This window comes from Physella acuta, unplaced genomic scaffold (genome assembly GCF_028476545.2).
Source record: "Physella acuta isolate Inbredline_101_S28 unplaced genomic scaffold, ASM2847654v3 ptg000941l, whole genome shotgun sequence".
Taxonomy (NCBI): domain Eukaryota; kingdom Metazoa; phylum Mollusca; class Gastropoda; family Physidae; genus Physella; species Physella acuta.
The window spans coordinates 70175-96600 of NW_026732458.1; the positions used below are offsets into that span (position 1 = coordinate 70175).

At 35.5% G+C, this 26426-nt stretch overlaps 1 protein-coding gene across 2 annotated transcripts in view; it reads left to right on the forward strand.

Moving 5' to 3' along the window:
• The first annotated feature begins 3297 nt into the window (after nt 1–3297).
• The window catches only part of LOC131953709 (receptor for retinol uptake stra6), a 59612-nt gene continuing 36483 nt past the window's right edge, over nt 3298–26426 (forward strand). The window contains exons 1-9 of one of the 2 annotated variants that reach the window (XM_059317037.1): nt 3298–3558; nt 6239–6299; nt 10648–10721; nt 11130–11266; nt 11841–12013; nt 13228–13439; nt 16530–16603; nt 18982–19043; nt 22755–22926. In XM_059317037.1, the coding sequence (XP_059173020.1) occupies nt 3488–3558; nt 6239–6299; nt 10648–10721; nt 11130–11266; nt 11841–12013; nt 13228–13439; nt 16530–16603; nt 18982–19043; nt 22755–22926 (1036 nt within the window). In that variant the 5' untranslated portion in view covers nt 3298–3487. The remainder of the gene's footprint in view (nt 3559–6238; nt 6300–10647; nt 10722–11129; nt 11267–11840; nt 12014–13227; nt 13440–16529; nt 16604–18981; nt 19044–22754; nt 22927–26426) is intronic. The other variant, XM_059317038.1, reaches the window with a different exon arrangement.

Sequence of the window (26426 nt, forward strand, 5' to 3'; positions counted from 1 at the left end):
TTTGTCTTGAAATACGAGTACCCATTAACGTTTTTTTTTTTAAAATATGTCAAATTGTGATACAGAAATAGGCAAGCCATCAGATCCTCATTTGAGAAGAAACTACACTAACCTTGTGGTGAACCCTCGTTGAAGTCCAATAACGTGCGGCCTAACCACCTAAGGTCAAATCATCTACGGCCAACAGCATCTATGTATATGTTATCGGAAAATCTTAGTTATATTTATGAATGTTTCTTTGGATTTAGGAATAAGTATTTATTTTTCTATTGTAGTAAACCTAAGCGGGAATGAATTTTGTCTCTTCATTTATACACACAATCAGAATCATTGACTTGCGCTGACGCAAACACGCACACACCCACACAATAATTTTATTTGAAAATTTGCGCAATTTTATGTTTGCACTTTTTGTCTGTTTTCGCATTCTCCTTGTGAGCAAAATTTGTGTTTGCGCAATTTGTCTGTGTGTACACATTTTTGTGTGTAATTATTTTTCTGAGTGCAGAGATTTACGTTTGCGCATTTTCTTTTCGCGCAGTTTTTCGTTGCGCTTATTTAGCTCATTTTTCTGGTTCCGGTATCAGTAAAATTTCTAGTTAAAGTTCTTTTACAGTTTTGTTTCCGTTTCATTTTTCTTTTGCAAGGTTTAGGTAAAGTATACTACACGAATGCGTGAAGGCGTAGCCTACACGTGGAGTAAATACGTGTCACCAGATACAGTATTTTGGTACTGTCTAGGTCTCGCGTCTAGTTAAAAAAGTAGCTCAATAGCTTTTAATAAATAAAGTAATAAATCCGGAGACTCGCATTTTTAGCGCAATTTCCATTCTGGAGAATTGCGTTTATTAACCCGTCATTTCTGGATGGATGGATGTGTGTGTGTTACGCAGCTTTAAGTCGTATCTCCTCCTCAACGAAGCAATATCGAGGACTACTTCCGAAAGCAATTATGTTATGTTAAGCAAGTTACGAGGATGATAGTGGGCCAAAAAAATTACGGAATTCCTTCCTGGATTTCCCAAAAAAAGCCAAAAACCCTGAAAAAAATGCAGTTTTTGGCCCATATCTCGGCAACCAGACCACTTAGCGACTTGAAACACTTACCAATCGATTCCTGCCATAATTTAGAACAATATTGCCGAAGAAAGTTTTCAAAAATATCCTTTCGTTCGGTCACAAAATGTTTTTTAAACTTACATTATACATAATAAACTACAGTACTATATAGCAATATAGTTATATGACTAAAAACCATTGCGCGCCTACTGAACGTGATGGCGCAGCCATGGAACGTGATGACGCATCTATTGAACGTGAAGACGATTTAAAATTGTTATGGATAACATAAGGAAATTGCGCTTAAATTGTCACTAGACTTTTTAATTAACTTGTTTCTTTGTCTTTCTGCATTATTTTTAAACAGATGAAAGTAATTGGAACCATCTTACTGCAGATAAAAGGACAACTACTTTTTTTTGCAATCAGAAACTATAGTCCTTGAAACAATTGACACTCTAAAATTGTTCTTGAATCTTCCAGTGTATTACAGAGATCTAGCCTATATGTTGTAAAACAAAAATCTTTAAGTGCGTTATACGTGGCTGTCGATGCACATAACATACTTTGAAGACTAAAAAAGGATAAATGTTTATAGTAGGTTGTGTATAGCTTTGTTGATTAATGTAAGTCTGCGAAAGTTATATTTTTAAAATTTCTACAAGCAACTCCATTTACGCTTCAGTTTTGCTGGATTGTGCATAGTGCGTTTTAATACCAATTTAGTTTCCTTAAACTTACTTCACGGTTTAACAGTAAACTTATATAATAACGTTAGATGACCCAGTCGCCAGCACTGCAAAAACCAAACCAACATCCAATTATGCTCACCCCCCCCCCCCTCTTATCATTTATTAAAACCCCAATAAATGAATTCCTGTTCTTAGACCCGAACTCCCGCCCAGTTCTTTTATGACGTCCATTACAAAACAAACAAACAACGGAAGTGATCTCTAAACTTTCTCGAATATTCTTATATGAAACAACAGGGGGTGGCAACTCCGTATATAGTCGAGTTCCAACCCCCCCCCCCCCCCCCCCCGGCAGATGAGGCTCTTTAGCTGGGGACTGCCACTCTTCTAGGAGAGACAACTCCAAAATCAAAACAACTGCTGCCTTGTAGTTTGTTCTTGGTTGGACGAATCCAAATAGAAAAGCAGGCTGAAATTGGAGTCAATGGCCTAAATGGCGCATAACAAGTTGATATGTATACTTAATATTGTTGGAGGCGTGGTCGAATCAGCAAAGCTCATGGTTGTTAAATTCGAAAATGTATCGAGTTCAAACACTCTTGCAGGTAAGGCTCGATCCCTTCCAACATTAAAAATTAAGAGTAAAGAAGAAGGTACTCAAGTTATCTTGTTCACAGACATCCATACGCACACGCACGCACACACACACACACAGAGAGAGACATACGGACAGAATTGCAAAGCCCAGTTTTTCCGACTCGATTACGCATAGAAAACTGAAAATTTGATCAATCTGTATTTATCATTTTTTCCCGATTAAAACAAGTCCCCTATACTCCGTATATGATGAAATACTGACGTGTGAAACGATGAAAACTGACATGAAAAAAATTCATGTGATTTTTGTGCACGATTACAATATTTCCTCTATACTCTGTATAAGAGAAGAAAAATATACAAACTTCAATAGCAAAAAAAAAAAAAAAAATTTGGGATCAAATAGATTCAACCGTATAACATTTGAAAATGTGTGATTTTTCACCTCAAGCATGTGACTTTTTGACCCCGCCCTGGGGGTAAAATGTCACAATTCTAAATCACCAGTTTGCTAGTCTGTCATGGGCATACCGTGAACCGCTATTCCAGCTATATATATATATATATATATATATATATATATATATATATATATATATATATATATATATATATATATATATATAGGCTATACATAATATAGACTTACCCCAAAAAACCCCGTACGCCCCAGGGGTAAGCCCCCCCCCCCCTCCTCCCCCAGGCTTTACTGTCTACGGCCCCCGGCACGTCGATTGTGCCACTGTGCTCACTGTTAAAATAATTTTTTATAAAAACCTATCGATATTATGTATTCACATTGTTAAAGAATTAATTTTAACTCAATATAACTATTCACCTTAAAAATAATCGCTTGTTTCAGCAAGTTTTCCCATTTACAAATATTTGTTTCAATAAGAATTTCCTAATTTTTAAAGTATGTTTCTTGGAGACACATTCAAAATAGCAATAAAACCGGAACTTTAAAATGTCTTCTCGCTAGCGAAATATATTAAATAGCTATTTTGAACTTTCACAGCGGTTTTCTATTTATCAATAGATGGAAAACAATCGTACATTTTAATAGCAATTAAAGCTTGGCATAGATTTGTGTCTGGTATCCACATTTTCATTTTGGGTTTAAGAAAACACCCAGATCTATGGCCGGACTTCTACTTACCTTCGAGATACTCGGTGAAACCTTCGTACAGTTAGACCCGTTGATAGTCTTGTAAGTAGATTTATATGTAAAATAAGTCTCTAAATTAGTCGACATGAATTCTCTTTATGTAGATATTACATGGGTTGTCTATATGAGCTATTTAAATATTAGTGTGTCGTTTAATTTCTACTTTTTATTAAAACGCTTTTTATGATTTTTTTTTTTTGAGTATTTATACAACCATGTTGGTAATCTATCGTCAATAAAATTAAAACCTAACTTTAAATCATAAAGGGATATAATAAAAAAATTTCAAAATTCCTATTTTTCATCATGGATTTCTTGTACTTTTGGATAATTTCTCCATTTTTTGGTTTAAGAAAATCATAACTTTAATGAGAAAATGTATTTTTTATGTTTTAAAATACAATTTACATGACTCAGTTAATTGCAAAATAATTAATTTTTACAATGTACGAAAAGTTAAACATACGTCATCATAATTTATTTCGCATCATTGGAAAGCTGGATTTCTTACGTATTTTCCGTCAACACGGAAACACCCAAAGCTTACAATCGGCTTTACAAATTACACGAAATGGTATTTTCGTGACATATGTTTTGCTGTTATTCTCACTTCGCAGTTTTTTAACACTACAAGGGACAATTTTTTAAAAATAATACAATACCCACCATATTTTGAGTATTTGTTCTTCATGCAAAATTTTTTGGCGATAGGGAATTACGATGGCTTTTAAAGAAAAAAGTTCATGATAAATAATATGCAAATTATTAAACTTATGCACAGTCAAACGAGTTTTAAAAAACTTTTCGCGTCATAAGCGGTGTACATTTGATTGCTATAAGCTCATAAATAAAAAAAAAAGCCTTAGCGTTTTTAAAAGTACCAACATCTCCAAATCACGGAGCTTTTTTGTGGTTTCCATGACAACCGAAACTGCTTTCGAAGCAAGTTTTTGATGTATAAATCTAACTTCCATGTACTAAATATGATAAAAGTATTCAAACGACTTTAGATTTTAATTTGTTAAAAAAATATGCATATCCCCTTAAATAATTTTATATGTAAGATTGTAACTAAAATAAAGTCTAAATTGTAAACGAAATGAGATATACTCTACCCGGGTCTAAAACGTTACCCACCCATACCCGCACCCGGTTGTTACCCCAGATCAATATCCTCTTCTCAGTGACCAATCTGCGTAATTAGCCCACTACAGAATGCAAGATATACCAACCTGCGTGCCCACTACAGAATGCAAGATATACCAACCTGCGTGCCCACTACAGAATGCAAGATATACCAACCTGCGTGCCCACTACAGAATGCAAGATATACCGACCTGCGTACCCACTACAGAATGCAAGATATACCAACCTGCGTGCCCACTACAGAATGCAAGATATACCAACCTGCGTGCCCACTACAGAATGCAAGATATACCGACCTGCGTACCCACTACAGAATGCAAGATATACCAACCTGCGTGCCCACTACAGAATGCAAGATATACCGACCTGCGTACCCACTAAAGAATGCAAGATATACCGACCTGCGTACCCACTACAGAATGAAAGATATATCAACTTGCGTGCCCACTACAGAATGCAAGATATACCAACCTGCGTACCCACTAAAGAATGCAAGATATACCGACCTGCGTACCCACTACAGAATGAAAGATATATCAACTTGCGTGCCCACTACAGAATGCAAGATATACCAACCTGCGTACCCACTAAAGAATGCAAGATATACCGACCTGCGTACCCACTACAGAATGCAAGATATACCGACCTGCGTACCCACTACAGAATGAAAGATATATCAACTTGCGTGCCCACTACAGAATGCAAGATATATCAACCTGCGTACCCACTACAGAATGCAAGATATACCAACCTGCGTGCCCACTACAGAATGCAAGATATACCAACCTAGCCCTGTCCTTCCACATACCCATCTCTAAAAATCTTCCTAACAATTATCGTATGATTATCCTTAACTTTCACTTGATCGCTTTTGTTTTCTTTTATCCTAAAAATCGTAACCGTAACCAAATTGCAAATTTTGTTTACAAAGATAAATATTAATGTTTATCCACCGAAGACCTTATGTCTAAAATGTTAGCATTACTCTTTCTTTCAGTTTTCTCATTAAAAGCTTAGTACATGATACATGCCTGCAAATACGCTTTAAAGTTCAGAGTGTGATTAATAGACAGACATTGTGATCGAATCCACTTTTCTTTCATAGATTTAGATTGTTTCTTTATGTGAACATTGGAACCAGTGGCGTAGCGAGGTCGGGTGTCACCCGGTGCGGCACTTAATGGTGTCACCCCCAAGAGGCGTTGCGACCCTTCCCGGGGACAAACTTTCAAGTTTTCGATTTGCACCCCCCCCCCCCTCAAACTTTCGATTTGAACCCCCCCCCCCCCCCACCTCAAAATTTCGATTTGCACCCCCCCTCAAGTTTTTCTCTATATATTTTGCTATTTTTTGCCTTGGTGTCACCCCCCTAAATGGTGTCACCCGGTGCGGTCCGCCCCCGCCCCCCCCCCCTCGCTACGCCCCTGATTTAAATTTGTTTCTATTTTGGACATATTTTCTCTTTACGTGGGTAATTGCATTATTATTGGCTTTTTTTCTTCCATGCTTCAGCATTTTTAGCTATATAAGGATCTTATGTAAATTGATCTTTATGAAAGAAATAATTTTTGTCTAGGACCCAGTGCCAGTCAGAAGACAGCAACAACGTTATGATCTATGTCTTTCAATTTACTACGGTGAGTCTTGAACGTTATGATCTATGTCTTTCAATTTACTACGGTGAGTCTTGAACGTTATGATCTATGTCTTTCAATTTACTACGGTGAGTCTTGAACGTTATGATCTATGTCTTTCAATTTACTACGGTGAGTCTTGAACGTTATGATCTATGTCTTTCAATTTACTACGGTGAGTCTTGAACGTTATGATCTATGTCTTTCAATTTACTACGGTGAGTCTTGAACGTTATGATCTATGTCTTTCAATTTACTACGGTGAGTCTTGAACGTTATGATCTATGTCTTTCAATTTACTACGGTGAGTCTTGAACGTTATGATCTATGTCTTTCAATTTACTACGGTGAGTCTTGAACGTTATGATCTATGTCTTTCAATTTACTACGGTGAGTCTTGAACGTTATGATCTATGTCTTTCAATTTACTACGGTGAGTCTTGAACGTTATGATCTATGTCTTTCAATTTACTACGGTGAGTCTTGAACGTTATGATCTATGGCTTTCAGTTTTTTTACTCTAATGGTAACGGTACTGGTAACGGTAATGGTAAGTAAGGATGAGGTTGAGGGTAAGTGTAAATATATAATATATATGATATAACGTAAAATATCATTGAGTTAAAGAATAAGTGCATTTTATTACGTTAGTTATTGCGGGGGAAAGAGAGGGATAGGCATTTTTAATATGTGTATTCTGAAGTGGGGTAATTACATAGGCTAGTAATTGACAGGAGGCAATTAAGCTGGGGGGTTATTGACCTAGACCCGAGCAAAACTTATCACATTTCGGTCAAAATTTTGGTTGAACTTGTGTTGAATCCTTATTTTAAACTTTGTAGGAATTTAGATTAAGTTCCAATTTTATTGTCGATTCTGTACATAATATTTCATATTTAATGGGTACTTATGACTTTTTATGTAAACTTACGTTGTGTGTTAAAAATGTTGTTACAATATATTATATTTATTTAATTGTTTTTCTTTTTGTTTATGTCATCGTTATTCTTTGCAATTGTTGATTATGATGGTTTAATTTTGGCTATTTGAATTGTGTCGCAAAGTATTGTTGTTCACCAAGAGAGGAAAAGTAAGTAGAAAGCTGTGTTTTGTATAATGATTTAACGGTTCCATGAGAAATGATCTTAGGAAAAATGAACTCAGACAAAATATCTCAGACAAAATATCTCACGGACGGAAGATATCAGGACAAAATATATCAGGACAAATGATATCATGGACAAATGATCTCAGACAAAATATCTCAGATAAAATATCTCACAGCAAAATGTTAATAGATACATGAGGATTTTAGTTTATTTGAACTATTTAAAATTGATTTTATTGACTGTCAATATGGTTTTGTTTACCTTTTTACGCATAATAATTGTGAATAAAATTAATTTATTAAACTTAACAAAGCATCAAAGGATTTATTAAACGTAATCTTTGTAATAGCATTTGATTTTAAAAAGTAAAAATTAAAACAAACTTACTCCTTTAACCTGAAAGGTATAATAAATGATAATGTATAAAGCAAATAAAGTAACGGTAGTGATACAACATTAATGTTCAAAACACCCGACATTATTTTTTTTCAAAAATGTGAACGGGTCTTCACGTTCCTGGTGTAAAATTATTGTTTTTATTGCATTATAAACACAAACATAACGCTTGCGTTTCTTTGCCGGCAATTGTTATAATCACACCTCTCCTATACTACATGATCATGTATTGTGTGAACTCTTGCTCGACATGTTGTAAGTTCACATTTCCAAACCATTTGTCTGCTGCTCTACTTCTGGTTTTTATAAACATAAATTCACCAGAAACTAATGTCCTATACCGTTTCTGCGAGGTAACGAAAGAGGTTATAGCTGAGTAATCACTACTAATACTGCTTTGCTTTCATGCACACTACGACAAACTTGGCTCCGCGATGACCGCTGGTGTTTAACTTAGCATTTGTCAAGTGATCGTTAAGGCGTGACCTCCTCATAACTAATGATTTTAGATGCTAGCTGTATTGTCCATTGTAGGCTGATGTCTTTCACTTAAGGCGTGTCTCTTCCATCAAAGCGGGCGGCCACCTTGATAGGAAAATGTGTCTTTATTGTTGTTTTCCTTTGACCTAGTTTCGTCCACCTAACATGGTAGGATTGTCAAATGTTAGGCAAACACACCTACACTATGTCTTTAATCTGCGCATAGTATAATAGTAAGTTTAATTTTAAAATGTTTAGTTAAATATGACAAATGTATGCGGCAAACATTTCTAACAATTATTATATAGGCCGATAAACAACATTAAACAATATTCAACATAGTAAACAAAACCATATGACAGTCAATAAAAAATAAGTTCAGATCAACTAAAATCATTCAATATACTATTAAAATTTTGAGATATTTTGTCTGAGATATTTTGTCTGAGATCATTTGTCCTGTCACCGATTTAACTCTGATTAGGTTTATGAAACGAACCGTGTTAAGTAGGAATAAACTTTAGAATCAGTATACATGTTGCTGTCTTGAGTCTAACTTTTATGCAGTACAAGTTCTAAATTTAAATACATAATTTTTAGCGCAATTTCCATACTGACAATTGCGATTATTAATTCGTTATTTCTGGATGGATGGATGGATGGATGGATGGATGGATGGATGGATGGATGAATGGATCGATGGATGGATGGATGAATGGATCGATGGATGGATGGATGGATGGATGGATGGATGGATGGATGTGTGTCCCCAGCTTTAAGTCGTATCTCCTCCTCAACGAAGCAATATCGAGGACTAGTTCCAAAGCAAATATGTTAAGCAAGATCAGAGGATGATTGTGGGCCAAAAAAATTTCCGGAATTCCTTCCTGGATTTCTCGGAAAAGCCCAAAAAACCTCGAAAAAAAGGCAGTTTTTAGCTCATATCTCGGCAACCAGACCACTTAGCGACTTGAAACATTTACCAATCGATTCCTGCCATAATTTAGAACAATATTGCCGAAGAAAGTTTTAAAAAATATCCTTTCGTTCGGTCACAAAAAATTAATTAAGGAAATTGCGCTTAAATTGTCACTAGACTTTTTATTAACTTGTTTTAATAATTATTTAAATGTAGTATTTTATGGTTGGAGTAAGGGCCATCTCATAACGGCTTGTTCTTAAATAAAAACATTGGTCGCCAATGTGAATGAGATTTCTTAAGTAACCAATCTTTTTTTTAAATTAATGAAAGCACATTTTATTTTATTTTTTTATTTTTTTACTTTCGGTGGATTTAAAAGCCTATCATTATAAAAATGATATTTTATTTTTTATTGACCACTTTTTATTAATTCTTTCTCAATGAAGTTGACACTACAAAGGCTGCAACTAAAATGTTTGTGTTAAAATACAATCGGTAGTTTGCAATTTCTATAAAATAAATATAAAAGCCTTTTATTAACAAGCTTTTAAGTGCACTGAAAATCCTAATATATAAAAAACATTGTGCACATTATACAATTTACGTATAACAGGTACCAACGGCTAGTAAGAAAATAAAACAAACTTTACTAATAAAAGCTTTGGTCTCTCGTGAGATCACTTATATTATTTTTTAGCGACCAAACATTTCATTAGTAAGTTTGTTTTATTTTCTTCTTTTCATTGCATTTAAAAGATTGTTATTATAAAGGTTTTTATATTTATTTTATTTTCCACTTTTTAGTCATTTGTTCGAAATGCAGTTGAAATTAAACTAAGACTAAAAATGTTTGTGTTAAAATCGGTTCAGTAGCTTGTGATCTAAAACAGATAGTTAACTGCCTTTACGTCATTCATAGTCAACGCGCCTCGTGAAATCGGTCAAGCGTGAAGATAGTTCACCTCGACGGCTCTCTGATGAAGTGATTGCTAACTAGTATTTTATATTTTTATCTCCCCTTTTAATTTGAATATAATAATTTTTAAATTCAACTGACTCTCTAATTAAATTAAAGAATTCATATTCATGAATTGTCATTGAATCGGAACGTACCTGAGAAGTTTAAACTTAATCGGTGTATTAGATGTGGGTCGAAATTGAGATACAAGATTTGCCACAAACCCACAAACAAACAAACAAAATAGACGTTGCGAACTTAATAAAAGCTTGTAGAAATACACCTATCTTCCTCTTCTTAGTCCGTGGTCGACACTCATACGTAGCATTCATTCAGGCGTGATAAAACAGTTGACAGTGAGTAAAAAATGAGTACAAATTTTAAAGTATGTCGTTAAAAGTCCGTAAATAGGAATTCAGTCAAAGAATTTCTGCCCCACATAGTTAAGCTGAGAGGATATTGTTAACGACATTCTCCTTGTTTCAGATTATAATTATTACTCTAATGAGTGTTTTTCAAAATCGCTTAAGAATCTTCCCAGGACGATATGGTTTGGTCATGTAAGTAAAGGCTATTCAAGTTTTGTCAGGGCTTTGTTCTTACAACAATGAGTGCAAACGTTTTTGTTTATGAAAGATTTTTCTATTTTCATGAGTCTTGCCTTCACCTCAATACACCAATAATGGTACGGATATATATATATATATATATATATATATATATATATATATATATATATATATATATATATATATATATATATATATATACTTTTACTGATCCAAATACATATCCATAATTTGATATCCCATGCTTATCGATACCCTGAAATTGCTCGGCATATCGATATCTTTATATCCCCAGGCCTATTGATATCTGTATATCCCCAGGCCTATTGATATCTTTATATCCCCAGGCCTATTGATATCTTTATATCCCCAGGCCTATTGATATCTTTATATCCCCAGGCCTATTGATACTCTGACTTCTACACTGCGGCTTCCATTCTGCTGTTGTTTAGCCGTTGTAACAATTATCATTTATGAGAAAGTCATTGAGCTTCTAGTGATCGACAGAAAGAATAACCAGCTTTCGGCATTCAAAGGTAATGTTGACGTGTATAAACCAGTTCCAGAAGTTTGGTTGACTTTGTTGACGTGTATAAACCAGTTCCAGAAGTTTGGTTGAAAGGTAATGTTGACGTGTATAAACCAGTTCCAGAAGTTTGGTTGACTTTCCCTAAGGGTTAGGGTTAGGGTTAGGGTTAGGGTTAGATAACCCTAACCCTAACCCTAACCCTAACCCAAAGGTAATGTTGACGTGTATAAACCAGTTCCAGAAGTTTGGTTGACTTTCCCTAAGTCTTTTTTTTTCTATAATGGAAAAATTACCCAAAAGGCAATTGCGCCGAAGGATTATTCCTAGAATGCGAACCTTGCCGACAAGCCAGCTGTTCAATTGGGAAATGGACAGGAAATGTAAATACAGAAATCAATGTATTCATTGAAATATTTTACTTTGTGTTTTTTGCATATTTTAATGATAACGAAAGCAAGTAATTTTAAAAGAATAAAGCGTAAACTAAGTTGTTTTTTTTTTTTGCGTTTTTTTAAATAATCGAACAGCAAGAATTTCGTTTATATGTAGACACATAAAAGTTTTAACTATCTTTGTTTCAGCTATTGTACTGCTATCGTATGTAGCCCTATACAGCTTTGGGCTCTATCCTCTGTTTGCCTCACTCAACATAAAGACCTGTCTGGGCTATGGGATAAGCACTTTATATGTTTGGATTCTATTGTTTATGGAGCTTTTGACGCTGTTTCGGTGTCATACAAAATACGTGGATGTTGTGAGTGCCCATACTAGTTGTGCTAAAATGTATTTTCATAAAAAACGTGATAAGGCCTATTTTCAATTTAGTGAACGACTATAAAACGCAGCTTATTCGCAAAAATAACGAAAGATAGAAATAAACACAGAGGTAGTTTAAAAGAGGCTTGTAAACTGTTATTGATTAAATATAATAATTAGTAAACAGTGAGTTCAGTGTATACAATAAATAAAAGGCAGCATTTAAATATCCGTGTTTTACCTACCACATTGCACTTTATCAATCCCGATGTAATTTTTTTAAAGGAATGTATTGTTTTTTTTTTAAATTTATCAAGGAAAGTAATTGGTGCTAAGGGACGAAGGAAAATAATTTTCAGGCACAATTACAATTTTTGTAAAGGGCGAAACATTTTCTTTGAATTTTTTCATTACAAATAACATTAATTAAAATGATAAGTTTGTAAAATGAAAATTGTTTTTACAAAACTATATATATTAATTTTTTAAATAATTAATTTAGATATTAAACACTTTAAGAATAGTACACTGTGACGATGAAGTCGAGTTTTTTTTACTAGATTATGCACGTCTTCCGCCACATACAACGTAACAAAATCCGTTAGATAAGCACAGTGTTTATATCTTCGTTACTTTAATACCATCGGTTTACAGCATTTCTCATAGTATGTAACTATTTGTTAGATATTCCTGGGTGCTTGAGAGTGGTCATTATTTCTGTGGTACTTGACAGTGGCTGTGTTTCTTCCAAACTTTTTTCTCCGGGGGCACTTAAAATTTTAGGGGTGAGGGGGGGGGGGTGGACTAAAATTTCCATAACATCTATATTAATTCTATTTCGTTTTGTGGTGGGAGAGGGGGGAGGGCGGTAGATATTTATCGGGAGGGGGAGGGGAGCAGAGCCCCCCCTCCCCCCTAGAAGAGTTGCCCGAAAGAACCACTGGACAGTGGACATATGTATGTTTTTATTTCACAAACAAAAATGACTCGTCCTATTTAGATATTAAATCTAATTAAGGCACATCACTTTTTAACTTTCGTCGTGTTCGAAAATTCATGTTTATTTGTTTGTTTATTTGTTTATAGAAATATCTATTCGAAACATTATAAGGTAAAGTTACAATAATATATTTATCTTACATCAGTAATTTTATTAAAGCAATATTAACCTTCTTTAAATTTATTTTTCCCACCAACTCACTGACTACCAAGAATGGACGTTTGCTATATGTGCTAAGATTTTTACCCTTCAACGTTTTCCTACTATACCTCTCGATCAAATTTCCGCTGCTGTGTCTAGAAGCCTACAAGAAAAAGATTTTGGTGGCAATGCAAGAAGAAGTGGTGGAGAAATTGTCTGAGATCAGAGAATCTTTTGAAGGCAAACACGTGCGCAAGCTGCTGACGAAACACTATGAACACAAGTAAATAATACAGTTGTTTTCGTTTCTCTAGTTTTCACATGTGAGAAACTGTTCTACATCTTGATTTAAACAAAGATATTTTATTAGTAAATATTATGTGTTGCTATAGGTGTAAGTAGGAGTGTAGCCAGATTATTTGGGGTCTGGGAGCAGGCAACTGCTTAAAAAGGCAATACATTTTACTTCATTTATATACATATATATATATATATATATATATATATATATATATATATATATATATATATATATATATATATATATATATATATATATATATATACATATATATATATATATCCAGCGGCGTCGATAGGTCGGGTGTCACCGGTGCGGCACCTCATATATATATATATATATATATATATATATATATATATATATATATATATGTCTACAAAAACCTAAATATATATATTTGTAATCGAAGTCACCCCCTCCCATTTTGCCAAATGGCGCAAATTTGTTCGCACATTATATCAATACACTAGTTAATTCAATGTTTACAAAGCATCGCTTGGTGATTAGATTTTGGTGACATCCCCCACCACGGTCGTAGATTGACTTACTAGGTAATCAAAATATTAAACAAAACCTGTTTTCCTCTTTACATTTTTCATTAGGTGTCACCCCCACCCCCGTGATATTTTTAACGTGTGCACAGTCAGTTATTAATACATGTGAATAAACCCTATGAATCATTATTTGAACTGGCAAAATGCATAATTCTTTTATATATTTTGCAATTTTTCGCCATGCTGTCACCCCCTAAATGGTGTCATCCGGTACGGTCCGCATCCCCCCCCCCTCGCCTTGCGACACCTCTGTATATATTGATAGTCTCGATCACAAACCTCTAACTCCGAAAATGTAAATTTTACAGGGGAGATAAAAAAAACTGATTATTTATTTCTTGATCAGTGTTTCTTCCAGACTTTTTTCTCCGGGGGGGCACTTGAAATTTTCGGGGGGGCGGTAGACTTTCTTCGGGGGGGCGGACACTGTTAAAAGTATATATTTTCTATATAAATTATATAAATTTCATTTCGTTCGGGGGGGGGGGGGGGGGGGCGGTAAAAAAATTTTGGGGAGGGGGGGCTTCGCCCCCCCCCCCCATCCGAGGAGATGCCTGGAAGAAACTCTGTTCTTGATCGCTCTAATTACAATTTTTAAGAATCTTATGTGCGAAGAAACACTACCGACTATACCACTATACTAGCTTTTTAACATGATTTGTGTTTATATTTACAAAATTATAGCAGGTTTTAAAAGTAAGTAATTTTCGCTATTTCTAAAACTCTCACTGCCAAACCGACTATCTAAGCGCGCGCAGACTTAACAGTTTTGAACCGAGAATTTCTGTCTCAGTCACGTTATTTTGTTTTGTCCAAGGAACGTGATTTCGTATGTTTTTAAGTTATCATTAACACTTGATAATATCCAGAATATTATTTTTGGTTCATATTTTTATTATTTGAGTTTATTCTACTTTATGAGGTTAGTTTATTTTTTGTAATCTATCGTTTTAAGTACGTAAAATCAGCCGAGGCTGGTAATGTGAAAACAAGTTAATAAAAAGTCTAGTGACAATTTAAGCGCAATTTCCTTAATTAATTTTTTAAATTATAAATAAATTAATAGGGTAAAAAAATAACGTTTGAATTAATAAGTTTAAAAAAAGACAACTATATTAACCTATATCAACGGAAATAGTTTTATTTTAACGAGTAGGCCTACAAGATGCTCAGTTTAAGAAAGTAGTAAATATCATCCTAGGCCTACACGATGCTCAGTTTAAATGTTCTTAATTAATTTTTTGCGACCGAACGAAAGGATATTTTTGAAAACTTTCTTCGGCAATATTGGTCTAAATTATAGCAGGAATCGATTGGTAAATGTTTCAAGTCGCTAAGTGGTCTGGTTGCCGAGATATGGAACAAAAACTGCATTTGTTCGAGGTTTTTTGGCTTTTCCGGAAAATCCAGGAAGGAATTCCGGGAATTATTTTGGCCCACAATCATCCTTGGAACTTGCTTATTAACATATTTGCTTTGGAACTAGTCCTCGATATTGCTACATGATTGAGGTTAAGCGGTCGAAAGTAAGAAACCGTCTAGATTTTACAAGTAGGGTCTACCTTTATTCTCTATAATCTGCAAATGCGACGCGGGGGGGGGGGGAGGGGAGGGGGGAGGAGCGGCACTATGTTGCATACGTTCGTTTTAAGAGCCCCGTACAATATTGACACGGTGGCACGCGACATTTGTTGGTAAAACCGAGCCAGAGGCCTTACGCGGCGCCCCTGCGGTAGTGTAACCGGTGGCTCTAGTTAGCGTCCCGCTACGTCCCTGACACCTGGGCGAAGTTTCTTCTACCTCACTATAAAGAAATAGGGATCAACGCACACTCGAGGATTTCAGACAGCACGCCATAGTAGTGTGGACAAACCTGTGCCCCAACAAATATGATCCTATAAATATAGCGAAGGCATTGTTTACATTAAGAATAACTTAGTTTTAGAAAACATGGTCACACGTATAAGAATACAGGATTGGTAACGCATTGATGGAATCCTTTTAATATATTGTGTGCGACATTTTTCTGAGACCGCGGCAACGCGCAGTGACGGGCACGCTAGTTTTCATAACAAGATTTTTTTAGAAAGTTAACTGATTATTGTTATTTTAAGAAAAAATGCTTTTCTGACAAGCCAAGAGAAGGTCCATGTCAAAGATATTGTCAACACAGACATCCGACAACCTACATTTTGGGTGACCTTATTGAACCTCCGAGTTGTGTCAACTATTAAAAATAATGTTTTTAGATAATGCCGTGGCTAGTTAACCTCATACACATGTTTTCAAAATTGACTACGGTAAATAATATCTGCTAAACAGTTCTTCATTTAGACAAAACTCCGAAATAAGGGCCACTTTTAACTAAGATAAACCTGAGAGATATTGTTCTCAGGTTAAGCACCATTTCCTTTGCTACCACCTTTGCTAACACCTTTGACAGGTTTAAACATTTGAAATGTTTTTAATTTCTAAGAGTTTCTACATCTGCTTTAACCTGTCCCGTAACTTTCAGAAAAATCAAGAGCCAGCCACCAGGGTACCAAATAAAGACTATGATGATGAACATCGTTTATGAGCAGGAGCACGGTAGAACAATCTACAAGTCTATTTATATACTAGTAGTTAGATATACGTCTATTTATATACGATAAGTTAGCCGCATATTAATTTATACACTAGAAGTTAGCCACTGGTATATTTATTTACCTGCAGTTAAGTACACGTTTGTTTATATTCTAGTACAGGGGTCTCCAAACTTTTCAGCCCCAGGGCCGCATTAACTATAAAATATCAGGTCGGGGGCCTGAGTTTCTCCTAGGAAGTTCTACGAGTTGGCGAAACTGCAGCTGGAGGTCTTTAATTATCTCATATGCAAATGATTCAACTGTTGCTTTAGCCATGAAGACCTTGCACTGCTGAAAGAGCGTCAAGTTGTTGGCCTGTACTTGTTCCAAAAACAAGACCCGTTTGGATCTGAAGGCCTTTATGTGGGTGTATAGAACAGAAACTAGATTTTACTTTCCTTGTAGTTTTAGGTTCAGAAAATTTAAATGACTAGTTATGACTGCGGCAAAGGTCAATTTCTATAACCACTCTTCATGAGACATTAATGGTTTCCAGTAAGGCACCTATTTCCCTGCTTTACTTAAATACTCTGCTTAGAACTTTCCCACAATTTAGCCATCTTACTGTTGTATAATATGGTAAATGCTGCGTTTCTGTGTTTGTATCTTTCAACATGTCTCTTAACTATCTATGGTTGAGCCCATGTGGCTTTATTAAATTCACCATCTTCACCACAGAATTCAGTACACTACCAATGTCCATATATTTAGCAAACAAAGCTTGCTGGTGAATAATACAGTGCAGGAACACTGGTTGTAAAATGTTTTTCTCATTCGCTTGTCCAACTAAGCCTTTCTTTATGCCACTCATGTACTTTCCTCCATCAACATTCAGCTGAGGTTAGTCCAGTCCAAGTGATAATCAGCATTTTTTAAAACTCATTGAATATACCCTCTCCGGTAAAAGTGACATATATGCTATGTAGGGAAGCCAGCTCTTATGTTATATTCATGTCTTAATTTACACCTCTAATGAATACAAGCAGTTGAGAGGTGGAACAGCTGTCCAGCGACTAATCCATTGCAATTGAAAAATTCTGAAACTTTTTTGCATTTTTCACTATTTGAGTTACGATGTTTTCACCAATGTCTGCAACACGGCGGGCAATGGTAGTTGCACCCAAAGCTACATTTTCAAATTGTTTTGAATTTTCTTGGCAAAGTTCCTCAGCTACCTCCAACAAAAATCTTTTCCGTGGACAAAAAGATATCCGCGGGCCGGATGAGAGGACCTCGCGGGCCGCATCCGGCCCGCGGGCCGTAGTTTGGAGACCCCTGTTCTAGTAGGTGGATTAGTTATTAAATTGTGGTTAAAGAGTCATGTTTATAACTAAACTGGATTCGCTTCCTGCGTCGTTTTTATAATTGTAAACTAACAATTAATTTGAAAACTGAGTGAAATATTAACTATTCATTATTTTAAGAATCTACATTTGTTCTTACTTAGCAGATATGTGGAATTTTGAGTGAGGTTTTTCAGGAGTTTGTTTAGTTAAGAAGTTAAATAACAGTGGGGTTGTCGTGGTCGTAGTGCGATTTGTGTGGACTATTGCAGCCGACATACCGTTTTCCAAAAGGAAACTGTCATCTAATATACTACTGAATCGCACCAGCGTTTTTGGTTTATATATATTGTAGGCTATAAGTCTCTTCAAGGTGTGAACAACTTTCATACTTGCAGCCTTTAAAAATAAGTAACGGTCGAGGACAATAGGGCGTGGCCTAGCAGTAAAGCGCTAGACAGCTAACCCGAAATACCCTGGCGCCAACCCTAGGTGGGTGGGGGGGGGGGGGGGGGGGGGAGGCCCCAAAAGTGATAGAAATTTTTTTTGAAAGCTCTTTCAAGCTGCAGTTTTGAATTATACAGAGTCCAAGTTAGGAAATGCATCTGCTACAAGTCTTTACATATTGATTTAACTGTTTTCTACATTGATTTTGTAATTGTAAAACATATACTCATAAGAAACAGTGACTAGTAAAATCCACTTTTCAGCTTTTTTAGGGGGGGGGGGGGGGGGTGGTACTTTTTCGCCGACTAAAATCGGAAGGATTTCAACTGGATTATTGAGTTAATACACTTTACCACTTATAAAAGAAACCAATTGCATTAAAGCGTGTTGTAGTGACGTTAAAACGCACTTTACCAACTTTTTTTCAAAATAATGAGTGGGGGAGAGAGGGGGTGGGGTGGTGGCGTCTCTGGGATACGAATTACAAAAATTCAAATTTCAAAACTAAATTATTTTAGGTCTTAAATTACATTTGATATTTTGTAGACACACTTTGCGATGAATAATTTACACTATGCTATCCCAAATGTTTCCTTTTTAATTCCGTCAGGTTTTATCTACCCAACAAAAATGATCTCATCAATATTTGTAGCCTTTAGCTTGGTCTACATGGTGAGTAAGGGTTTTGTATATATATATATATATATATATATATATATATATATATATATATATATATATATATATATATATATATATATATATATATATATATATATATATATATATATATATATATATATATAAGATATTTTATGAATTCGTTAATCTTAGCAGTGGCGTCGATATGTCGGTTGTTACCCGATACTAAACTGTGAAATTTCGTCCATCTACTATGAACGGTATTTAAGTATTGGGTTTTTATTAACCGTTTGATATAATACCTGGTTATCAAATGTATCATGTTGTTGTGTTTAAACAGATACACATACCAAGAGAAAAATTTTAAACTTTTTCCGAGTCATAGATTCGAGCTTTGGCGCGGGTAACAGTAATTTCTCCACACTTCGTGAGAAAGAAAAGCGTAAAACTGTTTTAAAACGTAAATCTTCATTTGGTTTTTTGCATTCAGAAATTATAGCTATTTAAACAATTGACACTCTATTCACATTGTTTTTGAAATCACCAAAATATTCATTACCCCAACCCAGTGGCGTGCAGAGGGGGGCGGAGGGGGCCCAGGCCCCGGGCATTCACATCAAGGGGGCACCCAACGGGGTAAAAAAAATTTAAAAAAAAATCTTTTTTTTTTCTTTTTTTTTTTAGGGAAGTTAAAAGTCTTCTTAGATTTGTCTACCAAGGCAGAATTATCAATTTGCCGAATTCACCGAAATGTGTATTTACAATCAACAAAAGTCATCGTACTGTCCGTGTCATAACACTTCAGGGAGAAAGGGGCATCGGTGAAGGGTAGTGTAGTGGTATAGTAGTCACTGATATTCCCCGAATAAATATTTGCAGTCTTTCAATTAATAGAGTATCTGATACTTATTTAGGTATAGTGTAGGTAGGGGCATCTTTTAGAGAACATGCTCATAATCATTTTATACATTTATAGTCATCCATAGAGAATTAAAGCCCATGATTATAATTTATACACTGCAGGGGCATCGTTAATGTAATTTTTGCTTATATTCATCATAATACTTTTGAAGGGCATCCATACAGTAATTATGTCCGCATTCATTTTATATATCGTCAGGGCATCTCTAAAGCAATTTACTTGTATTCACGTTTGTATTTATATAATTACAGCAATTATGCCTATATTCGTTTTATATATTATCGGATGATATTTATTATGCTTATATTCATTATTGAATGTCTGAAGGGCATACATACAGTATTTATATGCCCATGTTCGTTTTAAATATTATCGGGACATCTTTATTATGTTTCTATTTATTGCATGATTTTGTAGGGCTTCCATACAATAATTATGCCCATATTCATTTTGATGGACGTAACGGCATTCGTAGAGTGATTAAGCACATAGCCTGTTTTTTTATTGCAATGATATTCTTTATAATATTCATGACCATATGGATTTTTGTTTTTTAAATATTGTAGGGATTAAATACAAACTTTAAAGTGCGTACTGTTTTGATACACTGGGCCGAGTTCACTTCATTGTAAAGTTGTCCTGAAGTCTCACACGTCTTAATTACCGGAATTCATGGCTGTCCGGTAACACATAAATAAGGTGTAGCTGGCTGTCACTTGGTTCCCTCCCTCAATTTAGACACAAACCTCCTATTGTACTCGAATCTGGAGACTCTTTTTTTCCATCCGACAAGCATAAATTTAAATGCACAGTCTGCGTGATCCTTTACCTCACACCACCAACTTTCACCCACCCCAAAGCACCTACTCATTATCTTAATTTGGGGTACATAATATAGACCCAGTTATATTTCAACTAATAGTAGAGCCATATGTACAGTAATTGAGCCCAAATTGATGTAATGAAATGTGGGGGTGGGTTCAGGCCATGGTCCACACTAGTGGATTTCCCCCCACCTGAACTAGACAGAAGGCGTTACCTGGGTGTTAAATTTGGGAAAACACGTCCAAGTTGTAGGGAGGGTCTGACATAGTGAAGTGAATGGTTAGACACGTACCGATGTTTTAGAGTGTCTAGCATCACATCTCCTTAAAGCATTCACCTTTTGACCGAGTGGTTTAGAGATTTTAAAAATGTGAAACATCTCTAGTTAAAGCACACTCTCGCCTGTATTAATTGCAATATAGGAATTCCCAAACAGGCCAAGAGAGAAGAAGCCTATAAATAAAGGCGTTACCGCTGTCCCATACAGTAATACAAAACCGGATGAGGCTCTATTGTAGGGCAAGGCATAACCCCCCCCCCCACACACACACACAACATGTACCCCAACTGTCTCCCCGCCCAGAAGTTTCACCCATTAAAAAATTTAGTTATTCGTTCTTTGGGATTTAGCCGTATTCAATGTTTTCATCTTGCTAAGTAAAATTTAAAAAAAAAAATGCTTTTCTATTTGTATTAGGCTAACTTTAATTTTTAATTGAGCTTTATATATAGGCCTATATATATATATATATATATATATATATATATATATATATATATATATATATATATATATATATATATATATATATATATATAAACTTATAAGTTTATAAACTTAATTAAACTGAATTAAAATAGAAAAAAGTTCGAGCCAAGACATTGTTAATTGTTATAACCGACGTTACGGTTGATGTCACTGAGATTTAAATAGTAGAGTATTATAATATATTTAAAAGAAATAAGTAATGTTCTCCTTTAAGGGCACTATTACATAATGACACCAGGGGCGGAACTACAGTGCCGCCAGACCCCGCAATGCGGGGGGGGGGGGGGGGGCGCCCAGGCCGTTTAGGGGCCCGCAGCCGACCATAATCAATTTTTTTAATAGTTAAAAAAATAATTTTCTTGTAAAAAAAACAAACAGATCTACTACAGTAGTGGTGTTCTTTAGTAGCTAACACACGCTGTTTCGTAAAGGAAAAAATATATAGGCTACATGAGTTGTAGTAAAAGGCAAATGTTCAAACCTCTTCCATTACTTATTTCCCTTTTTTTAAATATTCAAATATGTGTGACCTTAAGAAACGTGTAATAGATTTGCACTAAACAAATTAAAAAGCAATTACTTCTCTAAATTATTATTTTAAAAAAAAACGCTATAAAGAATGACATAGTATAAAAAGGAAATGTATTAAAAACTAATAATATAAACACAAAAAAAAAAACATAAAAATAAACATTAGGCGAGAAACCATTTCACTTTTAAAGTTTTCATGCTTCATATTCTTTTGACCGACTTGTAAGTTAGGAAGCATTATGTCAGAAATTGAAACAAAGAATTTCAAAACAGGCTAATCGCACTCACACAGATGATGTGTTATTGTAACATGTTTTAATTAAAAATATCAACTAAGAATTTTTAATTTAAATTTTGAACAAGCCCGTGTTGAGTATTCTATGTTCATATATATATATATATATATATATATATATATATATATATATATATATATATATATATATATATATATATATATATGTAGGGCCCAAAAAATTTTTTTGCAGGGTGGCCCTTTTTTTGTAGTTCCGCTACTGAATAACACACAAGGAAAGCTAGTTAAATAGAATCTCGTAACAATGATTACATCTTGGCTAAGCATGCCCGGATCCTAGCCCTAAATATAACCCAAACAAAGTGTTGCAGACTGCAGTGAAGAAAGAATGTGATCTTTTCTCTGTCCACTAACCCTAACCGTAATGTGTTTCTGCAGGCTACGATGGAAGGAATGTTTGTGATCTTATCGTTTCTTAGCCACGCCATTGATATCATTGAAAAACAGATTGATGTCATTGGTTACACCGCGGCTGAAGGCGAAGAGCCAAGATTGACAGCTCAGCGTTCGTCCCTTTACTTGGCCTACACAATCTGCGAGTGTATATCATGTAAGTATCAAAGATGTTCAGTGGGTGTGGGGGGGGGGGGTCTACTATTTATATGACTTTGCAGATGGTAGTAACAAAATCCTCGTCTGTTACTCCGCAGGTCAAACTTCTGACTTGGGTATTTCTTAAATATATATCATTGACAGGGGCGGAACTACAGTGCCGCCAGACCCCGTAAAGCGGGGGGGGGGGGGGGGGGCCCAGGCCGTTTAGGGGCCCACGGCTGAATATGATTAATATTTTTTAAAATTTTGAATTTAATTTTCGTGCATTTTTGCCTTGATATTTGGTTTGTAAAAGAAAAACACTGTAGCTGCGGTACGATTATCTTTATTTTACAGTCACTTTACCACGCTCTTCCGCAAAAAATAAAATCCATTACACAAACTACAGTGTAAAATATAGGCAACTCTTCAAATTTTAATGACTTCTTTGACTCGTTGCCCCCCTTTGATAGCTAAATAGAGGACACGTAACTATTTGACCGATCCTCCAAAGTGTACTGTGGCGGATTGGGCAGGGGATGGGGACCAAAAAGGGGGCTCAAAATTGTCGTTAAATTTTTAATATATTTTAAAAAGTTATTTATAGTTGTATTTTTAACCATCGTCAAGGCCGAGTTCTATTTCCGTACAATCAAATATACGCTGTCGCCGGCAAAATTCTTTAAAAAAAACAACAAAGTCCATATCACGAGAAGCCGCTACATATGAAGTAGGCTTTCATTATGCGCGGTTCTTCTTGGTGGCATTAGTTAGGGACCCGAAATCCATTGTACATTTTTCAATGTTAATATGTGTTTGTGATAGTGGTTGAATTTTATCCTGTACTATCTTGTACCCTACAAATAATAAAAAATAATATATACTAGCAACTTCGGTTTTATATACGTTTACTTGTTTTTCCTTTACAAGAAATATCATAGTAAACTTGTAAGGCCTATAGTTGGAATTATCTCCCCTGAGTAAGTTTTACAAATGGGTGATGCTGACGTACATTTTGTTGTCTCTTTCAAGTTTTTTTTCGAGCCGACCCCCATCCCATCCCTCTTTCTTAGCCTCGCAAGTATCGAGTAGATCAATGTATCTTTTATGAACTACTTCCTAACCGTACGATTCACACTTCAGCACATTTTGTCAGACTCTAGACAGCACTACTTAACAGATATTAATTTATTTGCATAGTATTAGGCACATCTATTTCACAAAAGAGGGAAGGTAAAATTTTTTTTTTTAATTTTTTATATAATTATTTAGAAATTAATTAGAACGTTTAGAATTAATTGAACATTATTAATAGCCATTACTAATTATAAAAGACGTCATTGAGGTGGGTGTGTGTGAGGGTCTGGCTTTTTGCTAGTCGTTAAAAAATGTGACGTCATTTGTGGATTCCCGCCGCCCCCCCCCCCCCTAAATCAGAAGGTTATCCGACGCGTGAGCTGGCCACATACAGTTGTACATGTCTATTATGCATTACTGCATCATTCACCCAATTGCCATAAAAATTTGGGAAGCTGTTGAGTACAGCCCCGCAAAGGTTTCTGTCATAGGCCTAACATTTGTTTACATATTGGAGTGGGGACGCCGAACGGAAATATGTGATTTAGCGCCCCAAGATCCTGCATAAGCGGATGAGGTTACAACTTGAATCCACCGGCGGCAGTGTCATCCTGAGCGCATCGCATATGAGCAGGTTGCCCCCCCCCCCCAACATACAGTCGTTTAAAAGTTCCACAGCACTAGGGGGGGGGGGTGCACTTGATATTTTCGTGGGGGGGGGGGAGGTCAGACATTGGTAAAAGTATATATTTTCTATATAAATTTCCATTTCGTTGGGGGGGGGGGGGGGTGGAGGCGGTAGACTGTTTTCGGGGAAGGGGGGGGGGGAGGCTCTGCCGGAAGAAACAATGTGTCGCACCCATCATCTGTGCAGTAATGTAACCGGTAGCTCCCAAGAGCCCCGTGACTCCCCTGACACCTGGGCCGTCGCCGAGGGACTTACAGCATGCCTTGGCGTGTCTAGTTGGTAGTGTGGACAAACCCGCGCCCTAAGATCCAAGAAATGAACTGCCGACATTGTTAACATTTAATTCAACTTCTGGAAAACAGGGCACACGGTTGGTAGCGTTTTGATGAAAGCCTCATAAAAATCGGCGTCAGTTTGGATTGTTGGACTAGATTAAGAGAGTGTGCTTCTCACTTAGAAAACTGAATGGGGCCAGCTCGTGTGTTGGACCTCTGATTTATTCGTGTATCGAATGGAATTTTTTTTTTAAATTTAGAGCGACCCTTGTTTTCTAATTGTATATCTTTTATGTTTTACACCTCCCTGAGTCGGAAAAACATATTTTTACAATCTTGCCCGTATGTCTGTGTGTATGTGTGTCTGTGTGTCTGTAAACACGATAACTTGAGTACTGTTATAACTAGGTTGATGAAATTTCATATATAAGTATTTTATCAAAATCGTACATCCTGATAAACTTTTGAGCGATTTCTGATAACCGGAAGTGGAACTTTTTCTACTTTGAATGTTTCAAAAGCCTATAATATGAGTACTATTTCAGATAGATAAATGAAATTTCACATGTAAGTAAAAGAACTAATCCTCTACCTTCTATCAATTTTTGAGTAATTCCCGTTAACCGGAAGTAGTAATTTACGCTATTTCCGATTTGTCAAAAAACGCATGTAAATTTATAAAGTACTAATAATATTCCGCACTATTATGCATATTTTGTTTTGGCGTTCGCTTGGTGCGCAACTCTTTTTTCTACGAGATTCTATTCTATTTTTAAAAGTTTAATTTAAAATCATGTCTATATTCCGAGTTGCCATCCCACGTAATGTTATATAAGAATATTTAAGAAAGTTTATGGGAGATCACTCCCGGTTTATTTGTTGTGTTTTAATGTAATTAGTTGTTCGGATTTGCTATCGTTAGTTCTTGTGTTGTTATTTCTAAATACCATAGATTTAGCTTGGTATACAAAATCATTACATATCTATGATTTTCCTATAAATGTTATGGCAGAGTGGAGAACGCAGTGCCTCCCGAATCTCGATCAATTATTGGATCGGAACCAATCTAAGCTCTCGTTTTTGCGAGAAGTAATGTGTATTTAACTAAGTTTATTGTTTTATCTCGATAGCTGAGTTGTTTGCATAGGTGACATTTTTAAAATTGTTTTTTTAATTAGTTTATATATATAATTTTCTAGCTTTAGGTTTTTAAACATTCCAATTATAAACATCTTTGCTCCATTGATCTCCCGCTCACCTTTTCTCGCCAGCGCGAGAAAAATACCGACACTGTAAAGCTAGGGTCAATGTGAGGTCAGATTGCGAATAGTGTATGCATACGTTAAAGCAAGATCATTGCTTTGAACGCGTCAAGATTTGTCGTAGTCCCCCCCCCCCAGCAACCCAACAAGATGGAAAAATGGATTTGGGGTAATTGTGAGTTCAAATGTTATATAATGCTTCTATTAAAGCGTA